The 14,608-nt window shown below is 40.3% G+C and overlaps 1 protein-coding gene across 5 annotated transcripts in view; it reads left to right on the top strand.

The window, feature by feature from the left end:
• Nucleotides 1–14,608, top strand: part of PIWIL4 (piwi like RNA-mediated gene silencing 4) — a 57,908-nt gene that overhangs the window by 6,551 nt on the left and 36,749 nt on the right. For all 5 annotated transcript variants that reach the window (XM_089512821.1, XM_089512819.1, XM_089512817.1 and 2 more), the window contains exons 2-5: nucleotides 465–563; nucleotides 2,279–2,369; nucleotides 8,114–8,239; nucleotides 10,950–11,164. In XM_089512821.1, coding sequence (XP_089368947.1) covers nucleotides 483–563; nucleotides 2,279–2,369; nucleotides 8,114–8,239; nucleotides 10,950–11,164 — 513 coding nt within the window. In that variant the 5' untranslated portion in view covers nucleotides 465–482. The remainder of the gene's footprint in view (nucleotides 1–464; nucleotides 564–2,278; nucleotides 2,370–8,113; nucleotides 8,240–10,949; nucleotides 11,165–14,608) is intronic.

Genomic DNA, 14,608 nt, shown 5'->3' with positions numbered 1-14,608 from the left:
GGACTAAAATGCCTAAAGCCTCATAGGAGCAGAGTGAAATAGACTCTTTGGAGACTGACTTGCAAGTCCTTGATACCATTGCCAAAAAGCCTTAGCTTGAATAAGCATCCGATACGTCAGGGATGGGAAAAACATGGGACTGCAATTCCCAGCATTTATCACCATTGGCTATACTGGCTAGGGCTGTTGGGAGTTGTAGTCCTCCAGATAGTCAACTACATTTGAAAGGCAGCACTTTGCCCATCTCTGCAATACAGCTGTCACAGTTGAAGAACATGGAAAAGGATCTCTTCAGATGAGCTATGTGCATGGATGAGTAGGTTAATAAAGGAGGTTCTTGTATCTACAACCCTTCTGTTCTGTGCATCCCTTTCAGGAAAACATCGACTGCTCAAGCTGCTGTTAAATGAATAGCATTCATAACAAGTAATTGGATTTAATTCTGTTATTTTTATTTATTTTAGCAAATTACACCTGGAGAGATGAACGGGCGGGCTCGCGCTAAAGCCCGAGGGCTTTCTAGAGGAGAAGGGTTCTTCAGACAACCTGATTCTCCCAGAGTGGTATGTTTGTGAAGTCTGGCTGTCTTTTACAAAATGTTACGTTCTCTTGGGTACGTTACGGCTTGATTTATCCATTAGCATGATGAAGCAGATTGTCACAAACTGTATATTTGGGCAGACTTTAAACTGAAGCAAAATGCTTGGTATTAGTTTATTATATGTGTCCCACCAAAATATATTGCATAATTGCTGCAGTACAGTGGAGCCTTGCCATACGCAGGGATCCATTCCAGACCCCTGGCGTAAGGCAAAAACCACATAAGCTCAAGCCCCATTGTAATATCGTTACTCCTGACCTTCCTGGGATATACCTATGAATGAGTTAGTGACAAGGTTTGTATTACCAAGCAAGAATGGAGATGTTCAGAAGTTATTCTGTAAACTGTGATATTTCTCTTAGAATGTTTTGGTTTCTTCTGATGTTTGTTAAAAAAAAACACAGATGTTTAATAGTTCTGTTTTTATTCGGATTTTTTTAAGGTACTAGTTATAAAATGTATCTTATATTATTTCTAAACTGCTTTTGAAAAATGTCTGTTTTGAAAGGCAGGCAGCATATAAATCTATAAATAAACATAAATTATATATATGTTTCTGTCAGAAAGACAATCTCATATTATTGCTGTCTGTCATTTGGGGCAGCTAACCCCATTAATCCTGAGTGTAGTTTCTAATGTTGTATTGTTTGGTTTCAGCAGTAGACTATAAACTGTTCATTTTATAGGGACTGAGCAAAGAGGAGAATCTTCAGTAGCCTGCAGCATAATTTCATATCATTCTTGGCCTAATTTCAAAAGCTCTCTATAAACAATCAGTTCAGACCCTGGGCAAGATCAGTCTGTTCTTCCTTCAGCAGTCTCCTGGCAGAGATAGGAGAGTTAGAGGGAAAGGATTGACACATTATTTTAATTGTTCGTACATTTTGAAAATCTATTTCAATTCCATTAACATTGGAAGGGGTTCTTTTTTATTTTTAGTGAATACATTGAACTTGTTTTGATGGTAAAATATAAACAGAAGAATAGTTGTGGATGAGCACTCTATTTTTGTTGTCTTATTTTTCTAGGCAACTTTTGACAATACTGGCCTGATACAGATGGCTGGTTTGCGACGGCCTGGGGCCAATTCTAGGGTTCTGGAGCACGCAGCATCCGCACGCTCCAGAAGCCTAGCACGTATGGACGGTGCCATCTTTGTGCAGCGCCGTCCATATGGGGTGCATGTGCATGACACAAGTGCAGCGGTGTGTCCACACATCCAGGTGCTGCGCTTACGTCATGGATGCGCAACAGACGCAGCCATGGCATGCGGAGTGCCCCACAAAAAGAAACTGATTTTCACATCTTCTTTTTACTCTGGAGGGACGCCGCACGGTTTGACTGCTGTGGTGTCCCTCTGGAGTTAAAATGGGGGTTTCCAGTCCTCTGTTTTCGGGTGGTCTGTTGAGCCCCATTGTTTCTGTGGTGAAATCACACAATAACAGAACTAATCTTGACCACCAATAAAATAGTAAGTGGCTAGATTCAAAATGATGTATCCTAGAGTTTCCCAGCCTTAATACTTGAGATAGTTTAAGTGTGTGAACAAGTCAAAGCATATACATTTTTTTTTCTTACACAGAAATCAGTGTGGGAAAAATACCAGTGCAGAAAGGAGTTATGTGTTCATCTCCTTTAGTTTTTCCTTTAGTTTTCATTTCCTTCTTACCTTACCAGGGTTATTCAGGGAGCGGTGATCTTTTAGCTTTGCAAAGTGAGAAAGAAGATGTTAAAAGCGACACAAGATCTGGAAAAAGTTCACCAAAATGTAAGTGTATGAATTAATGGTGCAATAACTATTAAAATGTTATGGACTTCAAAGCATGCATGTATGTATGTATTTATATCCTGCCCCCTTTTTTGACATGGCCACAAGATAGCTTAAACTTAGACACAGCTAAAACATGATAGAAAGTTTTAAAAGACTCTTAAATGAATTGTCATATTAAAAATATAGTAAAGCCCCCCCCCCTTTGACAAGATTGTCTAGTTATATCCCAATTGTAGGGGGTGATGCTCACCTTGTTACTAAGCCAATGGAGCCAGCATTGCAAAGATGGTTCTGTGATCATGTGGCCAGCATGACTGCACAGAATGCTGCTACCTTTCCACCAAAATGGTACCTATCTACTTGTGCTTTTTTTTTTTTATTTATAAAACACATATACCAAAAACATAACATACATATATACACAAAATATAAAACACAATAACATGACAAAAAAGACATCAACAACAAAATGAAAAGACATAATAGCTTTCCATTATCTATTAGTCATATTCTAGATTCTAAGCCAAAACTTACATCCACTATTTTGTACTTCCTAGGTGGTCTTTACCACTCTTATTTGTTTATATCCATTTGTTCCCTCTCATCTGGTGTGTATTTATCTTAAGTGTCCTTTTGACAAGAGAAGTAAGTAAGGAGATACAAAGAAAATAAAAGGGTCCGCAGCCTGCAAATTCCTCTTTACTATCTATCAATGTGAAATTTTATCTATAACATAGTTACTTATATTAGGAGAAGTTAATATTCATAGCCTTTCTAACTTTTCTATCATATTTACATACTTATTTATTTTTCTCTATATATTTTTCTACACATAGCCATTCTTTTTCTCTTTCGTTTATTGCCTCTGTTTGAGCATTCTTTAGTCGAGCGGTTAGGATATCCATTTCCATTGCTTCAAGCAATTTATGAAGCCATTCCTCTTTTGTAGGTATTGTAGGTTTTTTCCATTGTTTAGCATATATGATTCTTGCTGAGGTTACCATGTATAAGATTATTCTTCTATATCTCTTTTCTATATCTTTGTCTGTTATTATGGCTGTCATATTTAAAAGGTAGAGGAGAGGGTCGTAGGGGATTGAGATTTGAAGCATTTCCGACATCACCGCATAGATTTCTTTCCAATATTGGCAGGCATATTTGCAATTCCACCACATATGAAAAAAGTTGGCATCGAGTTTTTGACATTTCCAGCATCTTGCGTTTCCTATCTTATATATCAAGTTCAGCTTATTCGGTGACATGTACCAATGATGAAACATCTTCAAAAAATTTTCTTTGTAGCTTTGGCACAGTGTATATTTATTGCTATCCCGACAGGTCTTTTCCCATTTTTCCAGCTCTATGGGTTTACCGATTTCTACTGCCCATTTTAGCATGGTATCTTTTACTATTTCCTGTTCTAGGGATCTTCTGTTTATGATTTTATAAAACTTAGACATATGACCTCCTTTATCATCAAAAAATATCTCGTCCATTTCAGATTTTCCTTTTATATTCAAAATTGCTTTATCTATCTTGAATCTTTCCCACAGTTGCCTGTATAGATACCAATCCTCCAATAAACCTTCTGATTTCATAAGTTGTAGAGATTTAAATTTTCCTGATTTGTCTAAGAGATCTTTATACGTTAGCCATTGAGAAGAGGCATGTGTTTTAGTTCTTTTAAATAGCGCTTCCTGACTAGAGGCCCATAAGGGTATCTTGGGGTAAAAAAGTTCTTTAATTTTTGTCCAAACCTTTAACAGCGAGTTTCTTATGAAATGATGCGAGAAGGCTTTATTGGCTTTGTTTTTATTATACCACATGAATGCGTGGTAGCCATATTGTAGCTGTGTGCTTTCTAGTAATAACATCCTCTTATTTCTCAATTTGACCCATTCTTCAATCCAACATAGACAAGATGCGAAATAATAGGCTTTGAGGTTTGGTAGCGCACATCCACCTCTCGATGTTTCTTCAGATAGTATTTTCCATTTTATTCTTGCCTTTCGGCCATTCCAAATAAATTCAGATAGTTCTTTTTGCCAGCTGTCTATACACTTCATATGAGAGATGATAGGTAGGTTTTGAAGTAAGAAGTTTAATCTTGGAAGCACGTTCATTTTGATCGTTGCTATTTTCCCCAGAAAGGATAGTTTTAATTTAGACCACTTTTCAAGATCAGCTTTTATTTTTTTTCCATGTCATGATGTAATTGTTATTAAAGAGATCAATATTTCTTTTCGTTATGGTAATCCCTAAATATTTAGCTTTCTTTTCAATTTTATAGCCCGATTTTTCTTTTAATAATTTTTCTTCATTTTCTGGCATATTTTTAGTTATTATAATTGTTTTTTCTTCATTAACCTTAAATCCTGAATGTGAGCCATATTCTTGTATTATGCTTTTAAGGTGGGATATACTAAGGGAGGGATCTTCCAGATACAAGATAATATCGTCTGCGAAAGCATTTAGTTTAAAGTTTTGGTCTTGTATCTTAACTCCTTGAATCCTTTGATCTACCTATCTACTTGTGCTTTTTATATGCTTTCAGTCTGCTAGGTTGGCAGAAGCTAGTACTAGTGATGGGAGCTCACTCTCTCATGTGGCACTTGAATCTCGAACTGCTGATCTGCTGACCTTGAGGTCATCAGAGTCGGCATCTTAACTGCCGAACCACTAGGTCCCACAGTTGTCATACTAAACACCAATAATTTCTGCACTAGTTGTGCAAAAGACTTTTTAATGGTGTTTCTGCATTTCACTTTTACCCTTATTGTTCAGCCTTTGAAATGACTTCATACTGTTTTAAATTATTCATGTTTTTTTAAAGTTGTCATTAAAACACCAGCAATTTAAAACAGTATGAAGTCATTTCAAAAACATAACAATAAGAGTAAAAGTGCAATGCGCAAACATAATTTAAAAAACTTTTTTGCACAACCTTTTTATTTTATTAATCTCCTTTTTTATTTTATTTAAATAAAAAGGAGTGCCAACCTGTTGGTGGAAGGGGACCAGGGATGATACTAGCCTAGACTCCTGTGGAAGAGAATTCCATAGCCTGGGAGCAGCCACTGACAAGGCTCACTCTCATGTTTTCACAAGACAGGCCTGTGACTTTGATAAGACCTAGAGAAAGGCCTCTTCTGAGTATCTTAAGATTCAGGTTGGATCATACAGGGTGATATGGCTCAGGTCCAGGCTATTTGGCAGACCATATCTCCCTGTATGAAGTGGCCCGGGCTCTGATACTCTCATGAGAGGCCTTTCTCTCAATCCCACCACCATCATATACACTCTCGGTGGGGATGCGAGAGAGGGCCTTCTTGGTGGCTGCCCCTAGACTCTGGAACTCCCTTTCTAGGAAGACCAGAATGGTCCCCTCTTTGTTGTCCTTTTGCCAACAGGCTAAGACCTTCCTATTCAGACATGCACTCAGAACAGAAAGTTTTTAGAGAACGTCCTGGGGGCATTGTATTTTAAAGTGTATAATTTTTAAGTGCTTTTATCTTTTTAAATTGTATTCTATTTTTAAACAAATTATCTGTTTTAATATTGTAATAGTTTAGTTTGATTTTAATTGCCACGCTGTTAACTATACTGTGCTTTTAGACTGTAAGTTGCTTTGAGTCCCAATTTTTTGGGGAAAAGCAGAGTACAAATCATCATTATCATCATCAACAACATCATCATCATCATCATCATCATCCAGTCTTTCAGGTAGTCTGGACCTAAGCTGTATAGGGATTTACAGGTGATAGCCCACATGTTAAATTGTGCCTAGAACCAAACCCAGCAGTCTGGTGAAGGAAATGGAATTAAGATAGACTCCTTACCTCACCCCCCCACCTCATAGGCCACACCTGCTGCTGCAACCTTGCCTCCCAACTTTGCCTCCTTACCTCCTTTACTGCACAAAGAAACAAGTTGGACAGAACCAAATTGGTTAACTGGGACCCCATACAGACAGGCCAAAATAAAGCTGCTTTGGGTCACTTTGGAGGTATGCTATATAAATGATGCATGCGTACTAAGAGTCTGGAAGTTGCGCCAAAGCTGCACTCCAGTCCTTAGGAGCGGATCGTGGCTTTGGCGCAGCTTCCAGATTCTTAGTATGCATACATCATTTAAACAGCATACCTCCAAAATGACCTGAAGCAGGTTTATTTTGGCCTGTCTGTATGGGGCCTGGGAGAGATTAACCTGCTTAGCATCGTTCAGCCATGTCTTCATGAGACAAGCCAAGTCAGCGTGCTCATCAAGGATTAGGTGCTGGATCCTTGCTTTTTTTCCATTTACACATCAGACATTGATCAGGAGCATTTTCAGCTGTTGAAATAATCTAATGTTTACAAAATATTCCAAGTGCTAGTGGTTCCTGTTAAATATGCACATAGCCAGGACCCAGTAATCTGTTTCCCTTGCTCTAAGACCCATTCATATCTGAAGTAAAATCACTTATGGTAGTAGCACAGATTACATCCTGCTAAACTATGTTGCTTACATTGTAAACTAGGGCGTGTTACAGACCGCCCAGAACGGGTGGTCTGCCGCCACCGTCATTTGCAAACTGCAAACATTTGCAAGTCCAAACTGCGCGGTTCCTCTGCGCTGCAAATAAGAAGTGCCAAAATGGCGCTTCTCTTTGGGTCGCGGTTATGACGCCGTGAGGCGCCAATGGTGCACTCGCAACGTCATATGCGCCGCGCGATGTGCGGACGCAACGTGTCCGCTACGTCAAGATGGCGGCCCCATGTAGAACGGGCGCCGCCATTTTGTATGGACTCGGTCCGTATTAGGGTTAGGGGTGTCCGGAAGTGATGCCCCTTTCTAACCCTAGTATGGACCTAGTCTGTACTATAGGCCCGTCTGTAACGGGCCTTTGTTCACAAAATTTTAGTCAATCAGTAATTATTTACTGGGTCAATATGCAAATAAAAGCGTAGAATCAGCTATGACGTTTAGAATGTAATACATATTAACAATAAATGAATAGTTTTTTGTGGGTTTTTCGGGCTATGTGGCCATGTTCTAGAAGAGTTTTTTCTTGACGTTTTGCCAGCATCTGTGGCTGGCATCTTCAGAGAATGCTTGGCTGGAAAAAGTTTCTCTGAAGATGCCAGCCACAGATGCTGGCGAAACATCAAGAAGAAACTCTTCTAGAACATGGCCATAAAGCGCTGTGTAAATTTACAGCGCTTTATAAATAAAGGTTAATAAATAATAATAATAATAATAATAATAATAATAATAAATAGCCCGAAAAACCCACAAAAAACTATGGATACCAGCCATGAAAGCCTTCGAATTCCCAATAAATGAATAGCATGACAGGATGCCAGTATGCTTTTAGCTACATCTGATAATATGACTATGTTTTGTGTAGCAAACATTATTCCTACTGTTTCCATATATATATTCATGATAGTTTTATCTCACATAGAATCTGAGTTGGAAGGAGCTCTTTTTGCCATCAGATTCAGTCCCCCATTCAATGCAGGAAATTTAGCTAGATCATCCCCAACAGGTAGTTGTCCAGCCTCTTTTTGAAGACATCCAGAGAAGGAGACCCCACCACCTCTCTAGACAATTGGTTCCTTTGTTGAAGTTCCTTCAAATGTTCAGTCAAACTTTACCCTCCAGTAACTTCAAACCAATAGACCCTACCCTCTAGGGCAGCAGAGAACATTCTTCTTGAGGCCTCTAAGATTTTACCTCTCACCTTTTTCCTTTTCAAGATGGCTTTTCTGTTGGAACTTCTGGCTATAAAGTGATGGATAGAGGGGGAAGGATCCGTTGTAACTTGGAAGACATGGGAATAAGAACCAGGGAGACAATGGAACATGTCAGAGATTCTAAAACAGGTAATATGTAGTAATATGTTGTTTTCATTGCAAATCAACTATATTCTTCTCGTGTAGCCTTTATTCAGTAGTGTATTAGTACTTGTGTGGCCATCTCCATTAATCCTTGGGTAGGCCCAAGAATGATCTTTGTTACAGTGCAAAGCGATTCTTTGAAATGCTAGTGAAATCAGCAAATACACTCATCCCTCCCAATTCACTCTGCCCCCTCCCCACAAATCGGAAATAGCTCATGATATTCAAGCCCAATTGGTTATAATGGAGGCACACACCATTTTGTCCCTTCCTGCTTGCTTTCTGTGAAGGACCAAAACTGCAGATCCCAAGTCCACTAATGGCGAGGGATGAGTGTATACATATTTTGAGAGACAAGCCATTCTGAAGAACAGGAAGAGACCTCCTAATCATATATTAATAATCTGAAATGTACATGAGCCTTTTTCCTGCATATGCTATCCCATTGCTCACTCCCTTACATGAACTAGCAAACAACCAGAAAGAAAAACTATGGCTAACAGAGAACAATTAACATGTGAAATATGCAGGAACTACAAGATGGTTGGCTGTATATTTTAATTTGTTTCAAAGCTGTATACCATCTCAGTTTATGAAACTATGATTGTGTAAACTTGGTCATTGTTGTCATAGCCACCAACCAATAAGTGTTCATAGATGCTCATTTCCTGCTGCTTGAGACTGAATAGTAGCTTTTTAGTAGCTTGAATTGGTAAGGTTGAGTGCACGATTTCTGTGGAAACAAAGACTGAGAAAGTAGGTTATGATTAAATCTTAGGTTTCAGTATTCATAAACAGATTGACTACACTGGCAGTACTTCCTGGGGTGAATTGTGAGAGTAGAAGTAATTAGATTTCTAACAAGAAACATACAGGTCTAGAAAATCCGCTCACATCAGAATAACGAGATGGGGCTAGCATTCAGCTTTTTCCTTTAGCAGTTCTTCTGAAGACAAATTTATTCTATTTAAGACTACAAACAGTGGTATCATAACCCAACACAACTGAAGTGTTGTGGCTGCAATAGATCTACTAATAAATCACCCTGAATAGAAAATGAACACATATTTAGTTATTTAAATTTTATTTACTTTATTTTCATATTAATGTTCATCTGAAAGAATATGGCTCTTTGAGGACTGGGTGGATAGCTCCCCATCTGGAAATGGGAAAGGGCATAATAGTCAGAATAAATAGTATTACATTGGTGTTTCCACACTACACAATTGTAGCAATTTGGTTCTTTAACTTACATGGTGTCCGGGAAAGCAGCCAAAGGGCTGATAAGGCAGCTAGTTCTCAAACAAACAAACCCCCTCCCAGCACAGCAAAGTCATGTGAAAGCTACACAGTCCTGGAGATTCACAGTAGTTCTAGCAAAAGGGATTACCAAGAGAATTGTCAGACGGTCCGAGGTTCAGGGCAACAGATAGGCAGGTCGATAAAGCAGTCCAAGGTCAAGGTTTCCAGGTAGTCAAGACAAGAAGCCAAAGGAGCCAGAGACAGAGTCTTTCCTCTAAAAGAGTCAGATATCCACTGGCAAAGAACCACACATCCTCCAGGTGCTTAAGAAGGCAAGGAGCCGGCCTTCAGCTGTGTCTGATTACGAAGACGCTTCTGATAAAGCCTACAAGATCTTCGAAGGCCCTCTCTTTCTGCTCGACGCTCATTGAAGGTAGGCACACTGCCCAGATCCTCCTCCATGTCCACAGCCTCGGCACCAGGCAAACTTGACTGCTGAACCTCTGGAGGGACCATAGACTCTGCTCCAGCAGAACTAGGGCCAGCCTCTGGCTCCTCCATTACAGGTTCAAGCCCCAGGGGCTCTGGCTCCTCCATTACAGGTTCAGGTCCCAGGGGCTCTAGCTCATCCTCTGAGTCCTCCAAGCCGTCCTCCAGGCTGGGCATGACATATGGCTTCATCCTATGGTACACCACTATTTGTAATTTTGTGAGGCACTTGGCATTCACTACCAAAGAGTTCTAATTCTGTAACTCAGGGAAGGACAATAGAGAACAAAGAGCACCTCACTAAACTACAGATCCCAAGATTTTGTAGGATGGACCCATGGAATTAGCAGTGGGATCAAAGTGCTATAACTGTACAGTGTGGATACACTAATTTTAAAGGAAGGAGAACCAGAGCACACACTGTTCCTGTAGGTGAATTCTCTATAAATAAAGAACCACAGCTGAGAATGCAGACTTTTTGTGCATTGCCTTCTGTCTTTGGCCACATGATGAGAAGGTCTGATTCTTTAAAAAAGACATTGATGCTGGGGAAGGTAAAGGGCAATAGAAAGAGAGGAAGACCACATGCCAGATAGATAGATTGAATCGGGGTGACCACAAACCTGAGCAGAGAGGTAGAGGATGGGGGTCTTGGAGACATCTCCTTCCCAGGGACACCATGAGTTGAGGTTGAGTCGAAGGCAGCTAACAACAATGTCTGTCTTATCTGGAGTTAAAGTATGTTAAAACATGTTCAAATAAAAGGCAACATGCAACACTTCAAATGTGTGTATGCTAAGTGCTGAGGTCCATACATGTGTAAATCCATTATCACAGGAGGGCAATTTATGAGTCAGTTAATTGTCTCAGTAAATTTCCATTCACCCAGACAAGCAACACACTGAAGAGTTAAAAGAATGCATATTTGTAAGAGCAAGATCTTAAACAATTTTGTTTATTTCAGGCTCCAGTGGAATTCCTGTAAAGGTTGTTACCAACCTGTTCAGTTTAGGCATCCCCAGAGAATGGCAATTGTACCAATACCATGTAGCATTTATCCCGGAGATGGAATCCAGACGCTTGCGGATTGCACTGTTGTACAGCCATCCTGAATTTCTGGGGAAAGCCAAAGTGTTTGATGGAGCAACACTGTTTCTTGCACACAAACTGGAAAATGAGGTACAGTAAATCTCTCATTCACTCTGTTATTAAAAATTATAAAAATGAACCAGCCTTCATTCATCCTGCTATACATCTGCCCATGAAGTTTAAGTGAGAGAGTAAGGAAATGTTTTAGGGATGGGGGGGAATAGCTCTTTCCTATTTGCATTCCCCTCAGTCTTAGAAAAGGGTTAGGTACTTATGCATCTGGCACAACTTGACTGCTGGCTTTAGACCTGCTTACTTTCAGTATGTGGAACCTGAGATAATACATTGCTTGACAGAACATATGTTCTCCATCCCAAAGTAGAAAGTGTAAAGGGTTTTGTTTTTTTGTAGCATAAATCTTCTTGTCCTAATATATGTCCTTTTAAAAAAAGTAAGTTATAAGAAACATGATTTTAAAAAGAACAGGATAATTATTGTGATTGACACATTACATCCAGACTAGAGCAGCAGGTTCTGTAATCCCTGAAGGGCAACATCTTTATTCTGAAATCTTCAGGGCAAAAGGCGTGATTGGGATTTGGGATGGAAATGATTATGTAAGGATATTCATAGACTGCTGTACAATTTGGAACCTATTTTCAGAAATCTCATTCTGGGCCCTATTTAGATTTAAATTTTCTCAGTTTGGTACTGTTGTTATTGTTGTTAGCTGCCCTCGACTTGACTTAGACTGATGGTGACCTTATTGATGAGGCATAACCAGGCCCCTCTGTCCTCCACTGCTCTGCTTAGATCTTGTAGATTTATGTCCATGATCTCCCTCATTGAGTTTAGCCATCTGACATGCAGCCTTCTTCTCTTTCTACTGCCTGCTACCTTTTCTAGTATTATTGTCTTTTCTAATAAGTCATTTCTTTTCATGATGTAGCCAAAGTACAACGACCTCAATTTAATCATCTTGGTTTTCAGGGACTTCCAGGGACTATTCAGTCTTGATAATGTTCAGGGACCCATTTGTTTGTCTTTTACTATTATGGTTTCCTCATTTTCTAGGTAGAATATTTGTGGATTCTCTGTGGTCATTATTCTTGTTTTATGTTCAGCAACAAGCCTGCCTTTGCACTACCTTCCTTGGCCTTTCTTAGTAATGATTCCAAGTGTATGATATATACTACTGTGCTAGTAGTATGGAGTCATCTGCATATCGACTTAGATTGTTGATGTTCTTTCCCCCTATCTTCATTCCTCCTTCCCCTACTTTTAAACCTCTTTCTATGGTGCTATATGGATGATAAAACAATTACATTTCTTGATAACAAGAATCCAATCCTGGTGATTTGTATACTCGCTCCAAATATATAACTGTGGCTATCTGCCATCTGGAAGACATTTTAAGTTCAGCTGTTTTTGAGCTTCTCTCTAAATATTGAAATGTATACATTACAGTACAATGTTTGTAATTCATCATCCATCTTATGCTTAAAAATGAGTCCGACAACAAAATGTGATAGTATACTTTAGGATACATCTGCATTCTATTAACTCTTTCATTCAGTTTTCAGTTGAGCCTGTGCTGTCTGCCCCTGGTGCTCAACTGGGTTCGTCCCTTAGTCAGTGTGGGGATGGGCAGATGTTCACACACCCATCCCTTCACCGGCTCAGGACTTGCCAGCATGCAAACCAACTGAGAAACCCCCCAGTCTCCCTGTCTGATGCGGAAACAGGGCAGAGGCCCCATTAGATGCATGCCAGCGAGGTAAGGAGCATGGGGCAGGAAAGACTGTCAGAAAAGCCTGGTTTTGCTGGAGTTTCCTAGAAACTTTACAGAAAAACAGAGCTATTTTACCCTGGGATAAAGGCTTTTTTACCAGTCAGACCAGATATGTGTCTGTACTGGCGAGATTGGGTCTGATCCTGTTATGGTGGCATCAACCTGTGTTGTCTTAAACTAGACAATGTGAGACTCTGGGGAACCTGGGTCATTTGGATAGTATGGACAATCCCACAGGGACACTGATAAAGTCACGTACCATTAACGGTTTTAAAAAACACATAAATAAAAGAGAGAGGAGAGCTTATCTGCTTGGAAGTTCCGTTCACAATATAGCAAGCAACTTCACTTGATTGCCAAAGCCTGCCAGCTGTATCAATAAAAAGATACTTGCTTGCAGACAGAAAGACAGCAGTTTAGCCTCCTTTGGTAGGCTTCCATAGCCTGGGAGTAGCCACCAGGAAAGCTTTTGGAGTTGAGGTCCCCCAGAAATGTAAACAGGATTTACAGAGGAGTAAAAAGTACAGGCTGACCTAAGTGTTTGACCTCGGGAGCTCTGGTACATGTTGCTAACTTTGGCGCCTTACAGACGGGCCTAAGCGGCGCCGTCGTTGCGCCAGGAATACGTGCGAGGGGCGGCGCTTCCGGACACGCCTTGCCCCTCACGCATATTCCGTACGGCAAGATGGCGGCGCCCTATACAGACAGGCGCGGCCATCTTGACGTAACGGACGCACAGCGTCCAGACGTCTAAACCCGGAAGAGCCGTCGCGAGTGCGCACTTTGGCACTTGCGGCGGCTCTTCCGGATTGCCGGAAGGAGTGAGATTTCTGCACTCCTTTTTTGCAGCGCGGAGGAGTCGCGCGGTTTGGCTGTTGCGGCTCCTCTGCGCTGCAACCGGCAGCGGCTCAAGACCGCCCCTTTTGGGCGGTCTGTAACGGGCCTAAGGGAGCATAGCTTAGGACAGGAAGACATCTCCACCAAGGCCTGGAAAGGGGGGCAAAAGACTGATAGGGTGAATGGAATGTGACTAAGATGTGCTTTAATGTATTCATAAACCTGTGCTCTGATTGTAGGGTTATTCTATATGTTTAACTTTTGCTATGGTGAACACAAACAAAGAACAGCAAGCTTACACTAAAGTAGTCCTACCAGAAAGGGAACAGCAATTATTGTGTGTAGATAATTCAATAATTATAACAGAGACGTGTCTCATATATTAAACACTATACATCTGTATTAACAATACTAAATTGTCATACCACACATTAGAACAATTGTATATCCATCTATGACATAGTACTGTGTCCTTGCAATCGTCTCAGAAGGTCCAAGACCATAAAATGAAGCTGCAGCAACTCAGTCCCATCAGTCAAAATGCACATATCATCATGGGTACTTGCAGCAATAAGGCATGAGAATATGACATGTAGTCTTCCCAGGTAGCAGGGCAACAATTCAGTCCCATACATCAAAATGCGCAAATCCTCATAGGTACTTGCAGCAATAGGGCATAAAATTGGTACTTGCAGCAATAAGGCTTGAGAATAAGGCTTGAGGACGGCTACCTCCGGAGTGTTTTAGGGCCGTTTCGACCCTAGGATGGTCTTCCTCAGCAATTCGGAGTATTTTATGTCGGATTAGGACTGGACATTATGTCATATTTCTAAACATACAAGGTTGACAAAAATTAATGCAGCAATTAACAGGGATAATAATATGCATACTGGAATACAATCTCA

Source organism: Sceloporus occidentalis, unplaced genomic scaffold, assembly GCF_023333645.1.
Source record: "Sceloporus occidentalis isolate IW3139 unplaced genomic scaffold, rSceOcc1.0.p SCAF_2, whole genome shotgun sequence".
NCBI classification, from domain to species: domain Eukaryota; kingdom Metazoa; phylum Chordata; class Lepidosauria; order Squamata; family Phrynosomatidae; genus Sceloporus; species Sceloporus occidentalis.
The sequence above is the reverse complement of the archived record's forward strand: the minus strand, read 5'-3'. Positions and strand labels throughout refer to the sequence as shown.